This window comes from Saimiri boliviensis, chromosome 9 (genome assembly GCF_048565385.1).
Source record: "Saimiri boliviensis isolate mSaiBol1 chromosome 9, mSaiBol1.pri, whole genome shotgun sequence".
Lineage (NCBI taxonomy): Eukaryota > Metazoa > Chordata > Mammalia > Primates > Cebidae > Saimiri > Saimiri boliviensis.
Genome location: NC_133457.1, coordinates 122,014,802 through 122,032,570, shown reverse-complemented (window position 1 = coordinate 122,032,570; position 17,769 = coordinate 122,014,802). Strand labels below are relative to the sequence as shown.

At 43.9% G+C, this 17,769-nt stretch overlaps 1 protein-coding gene across 7 annotated transcripts in view; it reads right to left on the bottom strand.

Moving 5' to 3' along the window:
* Nucleotides 1-641: 641 nt before the first annotated feature.
* The window catches only part of STX16 (syntaxin 16), a 38,135-nt gene continuing 21,007 nt past the window's right edge, over nucleotides 642-17,769 (bottom strand). For 5 of the 7 annotated variants that reach the window (XM_003932633.4, XM_003932632.4, XM_003932631.4 and 2 more), the window contains 2 exons: nucleotides 16,582-16,662; nucleotides 10,581-14,186 (listed from right to left, as the gene is read on the bottom strand). In XM_003932633.4, coding sequence (XP_003932682.1) covers nucleotides 14,082-14,186; nucleotides 16,582-16,662 — 186 coding nt within the window. In that variant the 3' untranslated portion in view covers nucleotides 10,581-14,081. The other 2 variants (XM_010343151.3, XM_074406706.1) reach the window with 2 other exon arrangements.

The following is a 17,769-nucleotide window of genomic DNA, read 5'->3' as shown; positions in this document are numbered from 1 at the left end:
CCATAAGCCACTCCTCTTATTTTCAGTTTCTTCTTCATTATCCACCTTAAAAAAAAAAAAAAAAAAAAAAAAAAGGCACTGTCAACTCCCTAGCGAGGTGTGGGAGGCTTTCCGCCACTGACCTCCCAGCTGGGCCCCCACCTCCCGGGCTTGCAGCCCACCCACAAGCCACGCTTTCATGTTCCCTTCCCAGAGGCCCCAGGTCTCCCTGCTGAGCTCTGAGCCGTGGTCCCTGGCCCGGGGCAGGCCCTCAGAAACACCACATAGACTAGAGCTTCAGCATCCTGAAGGCAGGTCTTTTTGTCTGTTTTGGTTTGTTTTGATTTTTTTTCCCTCCGAAGCCTGGCACGCCAAAAAAAAAAAAAAGGCTGTTGAACAACGAAAGGAATTCCTTTGAAACCCTCTGCTTTCCCGACATAAAAGTCAACGCTAATTGGATCTTATTTTCTTCAAAAGATTTTACAGCAGCTGAATGTTTTCACACATTTGTAAAGGGTACTAAGAGCGTGTATGAAGATCTATCACTCTTTTTTTCTGTTTGCAAATACGTTGCAGACAGGCACACAGCACTCCAGGGGACTGAGACAGCTGGAGGATCTTCCTAGAGGGGGAGACACGAAGGCCGTGCCCTGACAGATGTGATAGGACTTCCACAGGCGAAGAGGTGGAGAAAGAAGGCATTCCACGTGGGAGAAGTCCTGGGAGGAAACACAGACGCACATATGTCCAGCAGGCTCCGAAACCTATGTGGTTAGAACAGAAGGTTCCTGGAAAAGAGAAGAGTGGGTGAGGAGATCGACTGGGGAGTCTGGTTCACTCTATAGACTTTTGCAAACTGAAGAGGAATCCAAGAAGCATTTCAGATAACCAGAGCTAGCGGTTTTGTATACAAGGAGTTGGAAATGAGATAAACTGCTGGTGGAGAGGCCATTTTGGAGATGTTCTCCTTTTAGAATTGTTTCATATTTAAGAATAGCCTGAATAACCCCGACAACCCCCAGAAAGGATGAACAAGATGATTCAATTCAACCAACATTTGTTGAGCACTTAGTATACACAAAGCAAGAGAAAACGTTAAACGCTTGTTAAAAGCAAATATTGGTGATTCTGGTTTTAAGCCACCCCTGAATTGAAGAAATCCAAACTAAACAGAACGCTAAGGAATTATTCCACTTCAAATGCCTGCCAATTTCCTCAAGATGCAGCTTGTGACAGATACAAATATATTCCAGGAAAGTACTTTCCCCTTTTCACTGCTGACTTTACAGACTTTAACATAAATAAGACAGGCAGCACTTTGTTTAGATAAATTTTTATGAAGGTATTAATCCGTGGCTTAGCATATATTTCACTGTCAATGAAAAATTCACCTCTATTTAATTTTCCTTAAGAAATGAAACTTTAAAACAAATTACCAGATCTTTAATGCAACCCAAAAAGCAACTTATGTTTTTGATGACTTGAAACCTACTCCACATTCAACTGGATGTCCAGTCTTAGCTCAAAAGTTGAAGAAAAGACTAAACACTTCTGGAACAAATCAGAATAAAGTTCCTAGGACTTATTAGGATGCTTTTTGGTACAGGTCACATCCTAGGACACATTTCTCAAATCATATCGTATAAGATGGCTCTAGGTGTTTGAAATGTGTATTTAGATGTTAATTTCATGTCACACTTCACCCATATAAAACCTAATGCCTGCTTAGATTCAGCTGATCACCATGAGGTTCTCAGATTCCATTATACCCCATACTTCAAAGAAACACCCAATTCTAGGGGCCGGGCGCGGTGGCTCAAGCCTGTAATCCCAGCACTTTGGGAGGCTGAGGCGGGTGGATCACGAAGTCAAGACATCGAGACCATCTTGGTCAACATGGTGAAACTCCGTCTCTACTAAAAATACAAAAAATTAGCTGGGCGTGGTGGCACGTGCCTGTAATCCCAGCTACTCAGGAGGCTGAGGCAGGAGAATTGCCTGAACCCAGGAGGCGGAGGTTGTGGTGAGCGCGCCATTGCACTCCAGCCTGGGTAACAAGAGCGAAACTCCGTCTCAAAAAAAAAAAAAAAAAAAAGAAAAAGAAAAAGAAACACTCATTTCTTTGGTGCATCTGCTTCCTATTTTCTGGTGTTTTCCTTCACTTATTCATTTGACATACATTTGTTGAACATCGGTTCTAAAAAGCTCCAGGATCCATCAGGTTTTGGGGATGCAATAGTGCACATGCGTGTGTGTGTGTGTGTGTGTGTGTGTGTGTGCAGGCACATATGTATATGTGGCCAGGAAAAGGAAAGGGGAGCAAATAGAACAGTAAAATCCAGAGATCTAGTCGCTGGGAGAAGATCGGTTAGAGAAGGCCCCTAGGAGTAGGATGAGACTTTTGAATTGGGTCTTGAGGGATGGGTTCAAGTGTGTCAGGCACTCTGATCCCTGACCAAGGAATTGTTCCTGCAAAGTACTGAAGTAGTACAGGACGTGTTCATTCTGGCACTGTCAAAAGCTCATGTGGGACCAGGCCCTGTGACTCACGCCTGTAATCCCAACACTTTGGGAGGCTGAGGCAGGTGGATCATTTGAGGCCAGGAGTTTGAGACCAGCCTGGCCAACATGGTGAAAACCCATCTCTGCTAAAAATACAAAAATTAGCCGGGCCTGGTTAAGCCTGCCTGTATTCCCAGCTACTCGGGAGGCTAAGGCACGAGAATCACTTCAACCTGGGTTGCAGTGAGCCAAGAGCACACCATCGCACTCCAGTCTGGACAACAGAGACTCCGTCTCAAAAAAGAAAAAAGCTCATGTGACGGGACATAAAGTGTGCATAAAATATACATTCACCTTGCAAGTAAATGGACTTGACCTTGAAGGTAACTGGAAACCAGTGGAAATGCCTCAGGCAGGCCTAAAGTGAAGTTAAGGAAGGGCTCCTTCCTGCTTCAGAATGACTTGTGCTTCATGAGCCCAGGGGAAGCAGAGGTGGGGTCAGCTCCAAAGACCTTTCTCTACCACATGGTCCTGGAGCTGCTGGCTGAGAAATGAGCCCACAACTAATGAAAACTGTGACAGCCACATGAGCGCCCGAATGCTGCCCTGCTTTGTGGAGGTTTGTGCTGTCCCTCACCACAACCTGAGTGCCCGCACAGCAGGGAGGGCCTCGGTTCCCTTCTGCAACTGGCACCAGACACACCACCTAGATTTGCACGAAACGTTCCCTCAAGGGATGAAAAAGAATGCATTGCCATGAAAAGCACATTTCTCCAGAAACGTTTTTGAAAAGTTCATTAACTTTTGGAAAAGTTGAAAATCTAGTATAATGAACACTTGTATACCCCTCACCTAGATTCATACATTAATACACAGATACAGATACACATATACACACATATATGTATACACCCCCCCCCACACACACACACATACAGGCACACCTCAGAGATATTCTGGATTCAGTTCTGGACCACCACAATAAAGCGAGGTATGCCTGTATATATGCACACATGCGTGTAGGTATGTGTGTACACATATTTTTCAGTGTACCATTTAAAGTAAGTTGTATACATCCCTACCACAGTGTGTATCTCTTAAGAACAAGGACACCAGCCCACATAATCATGATCATATACTGATCAAACCCATGGAAATTTGACATTGAGACAGTACCGTTATCCAATATACAGTCTGCAATGAAACTTTAATTGTCCCCTTGTCCTTCATGGCTTTTTCTTTTTCAATCCAGAATCCAAATAAGGCATTGCATTTGGTTGTGAAGACTCTTTGGCCTCCTTTAATTCAGAACAGTCCTGGCCTTTCTCTTTCACGCGCTGGCATGTCCTACAGAAGCCCTCACCATCTGGGTTTGTCTGTTTCATTAGATGAGGGTTGAAAATTTTTGGCAAAAATATGGGTTGTGGTTCCCATCGAACTTCATCAGGAGGCACATAATCTAAGTATCCCCCATCATTGGGCAAGTGGGGTCTGCCAGAGCTCTTCATGGTAAAGTGTATTTTCCCCTTTTATAATTAATTGAATTAAAATAATTTCCTCTTTATAATCCATGAAGTAACACTTTGAGACTAAGAATCTTCTGGGTCCCAGCCACCTTTTCCTGAACGTCTTTAGTATCCATTGATGATTTCTGCCTGAATCAAGTATTGGCTGTGTGATTTTCCAGCTCTAGCCTCCTGTCTACACTTACTACCTGGTGTTCTTCAGCAAAGACCTTCCCCCCTGTCCCCAGGGCTGGCAGCGTGATAATGCAGAGCCTGTTTCAAAAAACAATTTCAACATGGCAACAGCTCAGCATTAACCAGACACAGGGCCCGTGTGCCGCGGTGGCTGCACACCCATGAAGCCGGCCCTGTCCCAGCCCAGATGTATTGCATCTCATCAAGTGTCACTGCTCCCAAGCGTCCCCACTTAGGCCAGTGACAGCCCCATCAGGCAAGCTCCTTTTTGATGTGTTCGTATCTGTTTTCAGGGACCCTGTCCTTTCCGGAACAGTAAGATCATCACAGGCTCACTTTGTTCCTTCCTCGACCCAAATCTAGAGTCAGTCATTTCTCCAAGAAACCCTAGCTCCATTCAGTGGGGAGAATGGTTGGTTAGAGCCAAGAGCTTCAGAGTTAGAGACCAAGCTCTTGAGCTGGGCATGCTGCTGCTACTTGAGTGTCACTGCTCCTGGTCCTGTTGCATCAGGTAGGATCAGGTTTTCTTTAACATCATAGTTGATACTGATTCCTCCCATTCAAATCCACATGACAGGGCTTTTCCTCACCTGCCTGTCTTCCGGAATTGCATCTCCCTCTGCCACAGGGAGGACCCTCGTTTTCTACCCCTCCTAGAGATTCTCAGTTTCCCACCACACTTGCCAATAGCCTCTGCTCCCGACAACGGACTCTCAACACAGAGTTCGAGATGTTTTCACTTTTTGTTCTTCAGAGTGTATCCCAGTGACATTTGCCACATTGACTTGATTTTTGTGCGGCTTACTAATTTGATACAGATTTAGCTTCATGAATCTGTACTTAACAGAAGGGTTCGCCATTTTCCATTTTCTACATTTTCTTTTTTGACGACGTACAACATTTTGTATTGTTCAAAAGCCACACCAGTAAAAACGAATGTTCAAAAAAGTCTCCCCATCGCTGCCCTTCCCCCCCTTCTCTCATTCATCCTTCATAGGATGCATTTTTACCTCCACTGGTCACCTTTCTTACCCCCATAGGTTACCATTTTTACTAACTTTTGGTGTATCTTTCCTGATTCTATCTGGGAAAAAAAAAAAAAAGATTATTCATGGATCTTAACCAAAAGGTAGCAAACTACATGCCATCTTTTGCACTTTGCTTGAAAAGCACATTCGGTAGCCTCATATGCACATACTGTGTCTTCATCAATGGGATGAGAGAATGTGTTGATAAAAATATACCAGCAGAACCATTTATTAACAACAAAAAGTGTCTTTCCTAGCATGAGTTTTTAGGACTTCTCGATAAAATGAGGGGGCTGAACTAGTTGCTCTCTGAGGTCCCTTGCCATTCTAGCAGCCTAAATTATCCTCCCAGGAAGGTCACAGTGTAAGACAGCAATAACCCTTATGTCTCAGGAACGAAATTCTATTTACTTCTGAACACCAGCAAAATTATTTTTGCAGTTGCAAAAGTTTTCAAGGGCATGTTGAAGACCTGGAGCCTTAGGACAGGAAGCCTGGGAGAGGGAAACGAGAAATAATTAACAGACTAAATGTGGCTCCACATTCCTTTAAGCAAACTCAAGAAAATGGAGACTCATAGAAAAGCAAAATAGGGGCTAAATGTTTATTTTGATCAAGGAATCTTTTCTTTAGGAAAACTTTCACTTATAGGATCCTTTTAAATAGTATGTTTCTCTTTTTTTTTTTTTTTTGAGACGGAGTTTCGCTCTTGTTACCCAGGCTGGAGTGCAATGGCGCGATCTCGGCTCAGGCAATTCTCCTGCCTCAGCCTCCTGAGTAGCTGGGATTACAGGCACGCGCCACCACGCCCAGCTAGTTTTTTTGTATTTTTAGTAGAGATGGGGTTTCACCATGTTGACCAGGATGGTCTCAATCTTTCGACCTCGTGATCCACCCGCCTCAGCCTCCCAAAGTGCTGGGATTACAGGCTTGAGCCACCGCGCCCGGCCTGTATGTTTTTCTTAATGCACTGAAAATGATTCAGTCTTCAAAAGCCTGAGTCACCTTTTTTTCCCCCAGAAACACACTTGTGTTTATTATACATCTATCTGTAATATCTGAATGTAGATCTTTTAAAAAGTTAAAAGAATCATCAGGGTGCAGTGGCTCACACCTGTAATCCCAGGACTTTGGGAGGCTGAAGCGGGCAGATTACCTGAGGTCAGGAGTTCAAGACCAGCCTGACCAACTTGGTGAAACCCTGTCTCTACTAAAAATACAAAAATTAGCCCGGCGTGGTGGCAGGCACCTGTAATTCCATTTACTCGGGAGGCTGAGGCAGGAGAATCACTTGAACTCAGGAGGTGGAGGTTGCAGTGAGCTGAGATTGTGCCATTGCACTTCAGCCTGGGTGACAGAGTGAGACTCTGTCTCAAAAAAAAAAAAAAAAAAGTAGAAAGAATCATAAATCTGTTGCTGAAGATTGTGGCAGCCAAGCAGTATCAGGAAAGGGTGGGGGAAGGAAAAACTAACCCAAAATTGTTAGTTTTTTTTTAAAGGACAATGAGAAAGAAATTCAGTATTTTTTTTCTCACTAAATCTGGAAGCTTCCACATTTTGGGCCGGTTCCTACTAATGGATGGAAAGTACTAAAATGCAGCGACCTTATTTATATTACAATGCAGGTTAAAATGCTAGATTTGAAACAAGATCACCTATCCATTCTCAATGATTTATAAAACTTGAGTGACATTATAACCCAGAGTAAAAGCCATTCCAAGCAGGTTCGTGGTTTTCCTAACATCTTCATAAATCCAGTAACTTAAACATTACCTATGAGAACCATAAAAAGAGACTTTGAAGTCTTTTTCTTAACGTGCTAGGAATACACAGTAAATACACACTTATAAAGTACTATTTTTAACACAGGATTTATTTGTTACATTATAAACTCGGCAGCACATGAAACCAAGGAGTGAATACATCTTTTCTCCCCACTTTAAATGAAAGGCTACTTTTTGTCTCCCAGTGGTCTTGGTGCCAGGTAGCTGGAAGGACTCAGCACTCTTGAGTTGGTGGGGGGTGCTTTGGGGATCTAAGCAGAAGAGGTGATGGGGCTGGTGGCCAGCTTAGGGGACTCCCCCAGTTGGGGTCCAGGGTGTGCTCTTTCATCTGTACCACTGCTGGGGACTTTGGTAGCTCTGTGTTGTGCAAAGATACAAAATGTATGCCTCTGTGGGGCACAATATGTAAGTGCTGAAGTTCTGTGCAGATTTAATTATTAGCATGAACTGAAGGTACTGTCATTGTTTAACTCATCCAACCTTTTAAATGGATAACCAACCTTGAGGCTTAATTGGATTTTTAAAAAAAATCAATTTCCTAGCCATTACATAGTGTTGAAATGAATGCTGCATTCTCAGGCAATTGTAAAATCAGTTTTGCTCAAGACTATTTTTTATTATTTGCAACTTTAAAATGACATTATACATCTCGATAAGCATTTTATGTACACATACACCTTTCATAAACAACCACAAACATACACGTACATACACTGAGTCACGTCACAAAAGAATCATTATTTTCTGTTGAGCAGCAGGCTGATTCATCAGCAGCAATCTCTTCACACCAATTATACAAAAAACTGAGCTGGGGATAATGACATACCACTATTTGCAAATCTCTCTCAGCCTCAGCCAGTCTCATCTTTGTAATAAGAAAAAAATCCTTGAGGAAGCTTTTACCAAATCGCATTTGACCATTAAATCTTTCTTGAGGAAGGTCATTTAATTTTATGGAAAGAAATGAAAAATTAAAATGGCATAAGCAGAAATAGTCCTGGTCTGGAAATCAGAACACTGACAATTCTAGTTCTAGTCCTGTGGCCTTGGCAAGAGAAAAACTTGGGTCTCAGTTTCCCCATCTGGAAAAGGGGGATGTTGGGACGGGGGAGTTGTTCTCTTTCCCCCATAGTTGATGAAAATGGAAGTCTAGCATCGTGTCCCGGGTCAGAACACCAAGTTAAAAAAAAAATACAAAGAAAACATTTGATCCCCTCAGCACTTCCTCTGAGAAGAAGAGACCAATGGTGCATAGAGGATCTTCTGCCTCCATTACAAGACCTATAAAATGAAAGCAGTAGTGACTACTGAGGGCAGAATTTGGATGATTCGTTAACAGCAATTACAGAATTATCCTTGACTCAGCAAATGCTAAGCCCAGTGGTGTCTTTTAACTGAGCCTGATTTAAACGTGCATTGTGTTGAACGGAGTATCATTTAAATGGTCCATTTTAGCCAGATGACGGAGGTGAAGTGAAGAACCACACAGTTACCCTGAGCATTCAGGACAGTCCAGAGAGCTAATTTGGACGTGTGCACTTTCACATGTGCTGAAAGTCTCTGTTTGCACCCAAGACTCTCATGAGTTCCTCTAATACCCATCACTTTGGAGGAGGTTGTTTTCAAAACAGAATTAAACAAAACCGTCAGGCAACAAGGTTAAGTGGCATCTGGGTGGTCAAGAAAATTTGGAAACAAAAGTAGCTTTTTTTTTTTTTGCTTTAAGATGGAGTCTCACTCTGTTGCCCAGGCTGGAGTGCAGTGGTGTGATCTCAGCGCACTGCAACCTCCGCCTCCCAGGTTCAAGCAATTTTCCTGCCTCAGCCTCCCTGGTAGCTGGGATTACAGATGTGTGCTACCATGCCCAGCTAATTCAGTATTTAGTAGAGATTTTAGTAGAGACAGGGTTTTACTATGTTGGCCAGGCTGGTCTAGAACTCCTGACCTCTAGCAATTCGCCTGCCTTGGCCTCCCCAAGTGCTGGGATTATAGGCATGAGCCACCTTGTCTGGCCAATACAAGTAGTTTTTCAGAGCTAATACACACCAAAATATACAAATTGTAGGCATGCATGTATGTGCATACACAGTGGTAAGTTCTAAATCTTAGAAGAAATGGAAACTTATCATAACTAATCGATGAATTATAACCATGGGGAAGCAGGAAGTCTTTGTGATGAGCTGTCTTCCCTACACCCAACTAGGGACATCCCTTCGGTGAAAAGGTCTCTCCACATGGCTCCACATGGCTTGACTAGAGTAAGGGTGCCTATGATCAAACTCACGGCCGCGTGTAGAATGACATGCTATCCCATTAGATTTGGATACAAATGGTGGTGCTAGGCTAGGTAAATTTTGATGCGGCTGCAGAACTATGGCAGATGGACCAGGAAGGATTTTAGATTGCTCAAACATCAGATCAGGATCAGATTTTTTTACAGAATGGTCACTAAATTTCAGAGGGAATCTATATCCAGCCTGTTTACCTACTGTCAAAGTGAGTGTTCAAAGGGACATCCCAATGGCCCCCCACTTCCAGGCCTCCTGTCAAGTCATGCCTCCAAGTCACTGGTGGCATCCTGCAGCTCTCCACTGACGGCAATGCTTCTTCAGATTGTGTCGCATGCTCTTGCAGTGCCGGTTCAAGACTGGGCCACCAAAGATTCAGCCGAGAACATAACCCAAGAGGTCACCAATCACACGGGTGTTGGCACCTTTATGTGGTCTCCTTCGGGATGGAGGATTCTTTAATGCTATTAAAATATCATTGCTGGTCAGAGTGTTCTTAAATCCTATGGCAGACGTCTCTCCTTTGGAAACGGATTTGATTTTTGGACAGAGCCAGTGGCCAACAAGCGACTTGGGGAAATGTAATTTCTAAACAAAAAACAAGGTGAGAGCACAAGAGGAGGCGGCTGTTTCTTTTGTGTGGTTTGTCAACAGGCTCTGAAGGGAACTGCTGTGAGTCACTGCAGCGCCTCAGGACCAAACGCCAAGCGTACCAAGGAGACCTGGCAGGCCAGCTGCTCTCTTTTGTATGTATAGGTTCTGGTGATGAAACCACATACCCCTACTGTGACTCAGGTCCACATCTCCCACCAGCGTACGTAGGCATGAAAGTCAAGCTTCAGGACAAAGGTCCTCCTTGGGGGACCCCAGGACAGGCACAATCAAGGGGAAACAGTCTTGGCTTTGAGTTCCACTGGCAAACACTGTCCCTGAAGTTTTGGTGTAACAGAGTAGGAGACAGTCATTTAGAAAGTCGTCTCCTAGGGCCTGTGTGTAAGAATTACTTCTCAACCAAGCACACCACAGTTTTATGTGAAGATTTCCAAATGTTTTTTGATATGTATGTAAAGCATATATTTTCATAAGAAAAATAATTATCTGCCTTTTAGGCAGTTTTCCTTTTTGTAGATTGGACAGGAAATAGATTGTCCCTTTGAAAGCAGCCAATAGATAGATCAACTTTCAGACACCAAGGCAAAGGCCTCAGGCACAAAACAGAGAGTCAGGGGCCCACAAGATCACAAAACTGGCTGGGTCCTCCGCTAACACAAGCACACTGGAAGAAACATGAGCCCACTGTCAAGATTAATACGAGGATTGCAGGGTGTTCTTTAATCTGCATGATTGCTTTATTGTATAAAAAAGTTTCCAGTAACAGTAAATTGGTTTTTAAAAAGGACAAAAAAAGTCATTTTGGATAGAAGCACTTCACTAATTGCTTTATTTAAGCATACAAGAAAAAGTGTCTTATCTGACCAATTAGGGTGGAAGGGTTTTATTACCTTTAAGGAGCCATTAGGATAAAACACTGAAACCACTCGTGTCAAAACAAATAAATAATGTAAATAACGCTCTCTCAATTAGCAGAGGGTGAATCAGAGACACACACCGCTTCACAGGCATGGCCCAGCCAGCACCACCACCCCCCCCAAAAAACGCACACAAGAGACAGCAGTTTTCAGTTACAATCTTGGGAAAGATCAGGAGCTTTGGAAAACTGATGGTAAACATGTCTGTTTCTCCTTCTACCTCCACTCAACCTGAGCCACCCCTGGACACTTTAGAGGAGGCATGTGGGCTGGGCATGGTGGCTCATACCTGTAATCCCAGCACTTTGGGAAGCCGAGGCGGGAGGATCATGAGGTCAGGAGATTGAGACCAACCTGGCCAACATGGTGAAACCCCATCTCTACTAAAATACAAAAAACTAGTCAGGCGGAGTGGCACGCACCTGTAGTCCCTGCTACTCAGGAGGCTGAGGCAGGGGAATCACTTGAACCTGGGAGGCAGAGGTTGCAGTGAGCCAGGATCACACCACTGCACTCCAGCCTGGAGACAGAACAAGACTCCATCTCAAAAAAAAAGAAAAAGAAAAAAGAGAAGGCATGTGTCCAGAGGCTGCACCCAGGGATGCCCAGAGGGAGCCTGCCCTGCTAAGTCCCTTCTCCAAGAGTGCATCCCAGGCAGGGGAGACTGGCCTGGGTGATCGTTACTTCCATAGGCCAACAGAGTGCGGAGAAGCATGAGGTGCCCACAGATACCGGCTGTCAGCGAGTAAAGGGAAAGAAACCCTGAGGTACCATGATTCTTTTCTCTTACTTCCTCAAATGCTGCTGATCTCTCCCCAAGTACAGGCTCAACAGAAAAATACAGTGGTTTGAGGACCCCAAGAAGTCAGCACGCAGGCCCGGGGTCAGCTAGCTCCAGGCTGGGTCTCTGTCTCTCCCACCCTGGGAAAACAGTCACGGCACGAGTGCCCTGGCTTCAGGTGGAATGGGACAGTTCCCCAACTTGGAGGACATCCTTAAAACAATCTGTAATCAGGTCTGTTATTTTACCCAAATAGGTGCAGGGGACAGAAACCAACCTTTATCACCCTATTTGGTGAAAATAAATATAAACAAATGATCTTCTCCTACAGGGTCAGTTTCCTTCAAGGGTTTCTAAGACTCAGCACTTTAAAAAAGCTTGAACAGGAATCCGGTATTGCCACTGCAGACCGTTTTTGAGGCCAGTTCCCTAATTCGGACAGCCCCACTCCTAAGGAGCAGGTCTAACTTGGAACGTCTCAACCATGGGTTAAAATCAGCTGAGATGAAAGAACACCTCCAGTGAACCTCAAGAGCTATGGAAGCCTCAGCATTTCAGGGGTGACTGATGAGGTGCTGGCTTCTTATTTTCCAGCCCTCTTTCCTAAACAATACTTGTCAGGGAATACCAGGGTTGCTTCCTAAAATGCCAGGTAAACCTCTAGGTCAGGGGTCCCCAAACTTTTTACACAGGGGGCCAGTTCATTGTCCCTTAGACCGTTGGAGGGCCGCCACATACTGTGCTCCTCTCACTGACCACCAATGAAAGAGGTGCCCCTTCCTGAAGTGCGGTGGGGGCGGGGGGGGGGGGCGCGCGGATAAATGGCCTCAGGGGGCCGCATGCTGCCCGCGGACCGTAGTTTGGGGACGCCTGCTCTAGGTCTTTACCATTCCACAGCTACATCAGTAATAAGGACACCAGTGGCTGCCAGAGGTGGCACCAACTTGGAAAGGGAAGGCTGGGGCAGGGGTTTGGATGTTAAGCCCATGAGCTGTTGGGACAGCTTCGATCTCTGGACTTGAGTTTCAATTTCGGAAACAACTTCAAAGTCAACTCTAGAGAGACATTTTATGTGACTGGTCCAAATAAAATGCAGTACATTGAATGAGGTCATACACTTCTTACACTTTGTAAGAGAAGCAAAAACAATGGAAAAGCCATTAAAAATTACACAAAGACCATTAAAACTCTACTGGTATCAATTAAAACAAGACCAATAAAACATGAACAACTTCAAACTTCCCATCCCTTTCCACACGATTCTACAGTTGTAGGAATGTATTTGAGCACCATATTTATAACAGGTAGGAAAATGACGAAGTCTTACTTTGGCGATCTGACCCACACTCACACAAACGAGAAGCGTCCTAGTCAAGATGCCCACAGTCCTTGGCAATGTGCCTGCTTCCTAGGCATTGCTCAGTGGCAATGGAAGAGCCAATAAATCAAATCACTGGTGGGATATTTTACTTTGAAATGGAGTGATGTTTGGTTAATAATTTGAGATCCACTAATCCTAAATGGGGTGACCCATTTAAAATGGCCTCTGTGTAAATTCACAGTTCATTAAATAGAGTCTGGTTTGAACAGGTCATTATGTAGTTAGCATATAAGTAATGGACTGAGCAAGGAGGCTGGGGATACCCACGGGGACACACTGGCTGAGACTGGTGGCTTTTATAACACTGCCAAGCTTTCTTTTAATGCGAGATTCATTCAAATCGCCAACTTAATTTGAGGTGGTTTTGCTTAGTAACCCCTTTTGGTTTACAGTAGAAAATGCAGTGCAAAAATTTTAAATAAGGAATATTCCATTTACAATTAATTTAAACTTATGAAGCTGTTTTAACTGGCCCATCTAAATGTGTTAATTAACATCAATGATGGTTTCTTATTTTTCACACTTTGTTACTCTGATCATTAACAGTGATGGAAAAGCTAAATTAAGTTAATGGGGAACGGATTATAAATTCTTAAAGGACTTCTTGGTTGTTTTCAACTGGAAAATATATAGAGAAAGATGAAGAGGCATTTTTGCCTCTACTCATCAATTTTTGGTACCAAATTTCTTAAAAACCAGATGGTTTAAAGAAAATTTTTCCAAAAATTATTTTAACATTCTGCTCAGACATGGCTGCTAAAAAAATAGCATATACACATATAACACTGAACAGCTTCTGCAGTCCCTGTAAACTTTCAGCTCACTTTCTCTAAGAAAAATATATTTTATAACTGATCACAGAACTCAAATCTCTATTGTGCAGCAGTATCAAAGGTCCTTAAATTCTCAACAATGAAGGAAAAACAAAAGCCCATTCCCCGAACCGCTTGCAGGACTAGTGGAGGAGGAGTCCGTGGATGGAAAGGTTCTCTGCCCCGACGCCCTCGGATTCCTCGGGGCTGCACCTCTGACGGCAGCTGGCCCGCGCAAGCCAAGCCCCTCACACCGGGAGATGCATGCGTGCGACACACACGAGAACCCAATGCCATTTATCGAGACTTCACGCCAACGAGGACAACAATGAGCACAATGATGATGACAAATAATATTAAAATCACAAGCATCTTCCGATTCTTCTTTTGATACTGTTCTGCCTACAAAAAGAGGAGGGGAAAAAAGGCAGTCATTTTCCCCAAAATCCCAAATCAGGTCCCACGCATTTCCAGACTGAGGCTTCTGGATCTGTCTGCACAGTGACTGAGGTCTCTGCTACAGGCTACATGATCGTAATCCCTCCATCAATCCCAGGGAATTCTGTCACCAGGAGCGGAAGAGCCCCACGATCCCGGAGCTGCTTATTTGCCCTGGGCGTGGAAATGGACTTGTTGGGAAGCTACTGCTAAGACAAAGGCTGACAGGGAAGTCAAAGCTCATGCTTCCAGATACCGCTGGGCCTGCTTCTCCCTGCTCCACCCTGCTTCTCCTCGCTTCTCCTCCCACAGGCCGTCCGTTCCTCATCCCGGCTCCTTGAGCGAATGCACGGCTCCTTCACCGCGGAAGGAAACAACGGGCTGGAGAAGCGTTAAATGGCAGGTAGGCAAAGATGCCCCCAGAGAGGCCCCATTTCGGCCTCCCCTAAATTTGGAAACAAGAACTCATCCTTTGAAATAAAAATAGACACAATACAGCAAAGGCACTCCCAAGCTCAACCTGGGGACAAGGCTGCACCCCGCCTGTCTCTTCACCCGAACACGGCATCCTGGAAGCTCAGCGGGAGCGCGGGAACTCCACCATGCCTGGTACAGAAATGCCGAAGGGCCCCGCCTGGCTGGTGAAAGACACACAGCACTGAGAAAGGAGAGCCAGAGGGCAGAAGAGTTCAGAGGGAGTCGGAAAGCAAGTCCAGGGAGAGCATGCGCTGCCCTCTTCCAGACCTTGCTACGGCACAGGAGGAAGGACAGCGGGAAGGCAGCCCGGGCGAGAATAGCAATTCCTTCTACTCCATCCCCCTCGTTTTCGAAGCGAGCCTGCCCGCCCACCGCGGGGGAGCCCCTCATCCACCAGGAGGAACGCCACTGGAGAGTCGGGCCATGGGGAGCAGCTCCCAAAGCTCAATCACCCTTAGACCAACCGACTGCTGAGCACCGGCCAGCCGCGGTGCTGCCTACAGCCCTGTGGCTGGAGGGAAGACGGAGCACGCTGACTTTTCTAATAAGTAACCCAGAACACCAGGGAAGCCAGTACTAAATAATATACTGTAAAACCTCTCAAAATGATTTATAAAGTAGAACCTAAAACAAAATTTTTAGTTCCCACTAGATTTGCTCACTCCCGCAGAGAAAGCTTTTTCTTTTATCTGTTATATTACAAAACATGTTTCACTAGTTTTTATTTAAGAAACTTCAAAACCAATGCATAATTCAGCAGCACATCAAAACCTGGGTATTACAGAATGAGAAACTAGTTAGTTTTCACTTTTAATAGATAGGGCTTGGCAACCAAATTAATCTAAATGCTTAAGGGGTCGCTGCTTAGACGAGATCCGATGTCTCTTTCCCCCCACAGGCTGGAATCTCATACCCACCCAGCACGTGGCAACAAGCACCCTGAAAAGACAGCTCAGGGTTTTGGGTTAGACGAGGGTAAGGGCTGACTCTTTGTAAACCCCAATGCTGCTGTTAGATGGGGTGATCTCTGGTATAGGAAGCAACTGGTTTTAGAAAAACGGTAGAGTAGTCCAATAGTGAATTGGCAAAACACTCATTATATGGCTAGAAATTCCACTGGGCCTCAAAGATCCAAGAAAACGGACACTACCTTTGAAGTACTGTTATATTCCTTTTAAAGAAAATATGTAACCAATTATATGTGAGAGCCACTCACCAGTTTATGCGTTTCTCATAACTGATTATAAGATTCCCAAGATGCTTTCCATCTATTTTTTCTAAAAGAACAAATATCATTTTTAAAAACCCTGAAATAGCTACCTTAATAGTGCAGAAGAGAAGAACTACTACTCTCGCTTCAACAAACTTCTCTTTTCTCAAGGTAATCTACAGATACGCTGTGGCAATTAAAGAGAAAATTAGATTTTTATCTTCTCCAGAATGATTTTACACCAGCAATTCATCAGAAATGTGTCACAACAAGAGAGGCCTGAGTCAGTGGCAACAAGCAGATTTTCAACACATATTTTAGCAAATGCCCATTCAACTGATTTCCTAAAACAAGCCTCTGAAAAGGATGAGATATTTTCTAAAAGGAAGAAAACTCCAATCCCTTTAGAATTTAGTGTCATAAAAAGGAATTCTTAGCAATTTTGGATCTAAGTGTGAGATACACCTGGAATCATTAACTGCAATAAAATGGCAACAGCCCCCACAACTGGCTTTAAATGAAATGAATCCCTTTTTACACTACCGTACTGAAAGTGGACAACACAGGCAAGAATGCTGAAGGCAGTTATGGTGGAAGAGAATCCTCTTACCAGTTCCTGATTATTTGAAAATAGTTCCTAAAATTCCCAATTCTTCAAAGATGTGTCATTACCTTGTGAAGTTGTTTCAAGCCATCTTCCGTTTTGATACAGGACTGTTCAACGTTATAGTCAATTCTATCGAGGACTGTACCCTAGATAATAAATGACAGTTACAGACGATCAACAATGGCAACTGGGAAAACTGGACATCAAAAATGAGATATACAAATTACAGACATCATCATCCAGAAGATGATGCTTTCCTTCCCTGTGTGCTGCAGGTACACACGGAGGGCTCTGGAGTTCCCCTCAAGCAGGGTCAGGAGCTCCAGGGCAGAGTGCTGGTTGGTGCCATCACGTCTAGTTCATAAGAAAGAAGTACTGACAGACCGGGGTTTCTTTTTTTGGTTTTCACTACCATACAACATGCCATATTCAGACTTACTTGGGCCTTACAAACAATATATAGTTCAGTGGAAAGAGGCTCTGAACAGCAGAGAGGCTCTGTACCCATTTTGTGCCTACACATTTGGACTCATGTAGGCAGAGAACAGCAGCACAACCTTGTTAGGAGTAGACCACAAACTCTCACGTCTACAAATGCGAATGCACATCTCTACGGGTCAGAGCAGACAATGTACCATCTAAAATTAAAAATTTGGCCTCAAAGAAAAGATGTTTAATTGTTTAATCTCTTAATACAAATAAGAAGAAGGGGACACTGGGCTATAAGGAAGAACAGGGCTTTTATTGGAAACATGCTGGATTAGAAGAGATAGCAGTTCACTGAGAACTGCTGGAGTAATTAATGTAACTGGATCTTTCAGAGCCTGAACGCTCCATTCTGCAGTTGGTTTCAGGGGGATCAGGACCCAAATCCCTGCTGGCAAGATAATAAAATTCCCTAATCAGATTTTAACAGTGAACAACAATTTAATTCTACTTGAAAGCTAGTGGTTCCAACTGCCATTACACAATAACCTGCCAAAATTAGAAGGGAAATCTTATATATTGGCAGAATCATTGCTGAGCTTGGTCAGAGTCAACTAGGTCTCTAAAGTAGGGTGCTCACATTAAGTACCCTGGAAAGATAGGAAGAGAAAATTAGAACTTCTAAAAGAGATTAATATTCTTATAGGGAATGCCAGTAGCCTATGTATATAATTTGTAAATACACACATATACAGGCTGAGTATCCCTTATCTGAAATGCTTATTCCGGATGGGACCCAAGTCTAAACACAAAATTCATTTATGTTT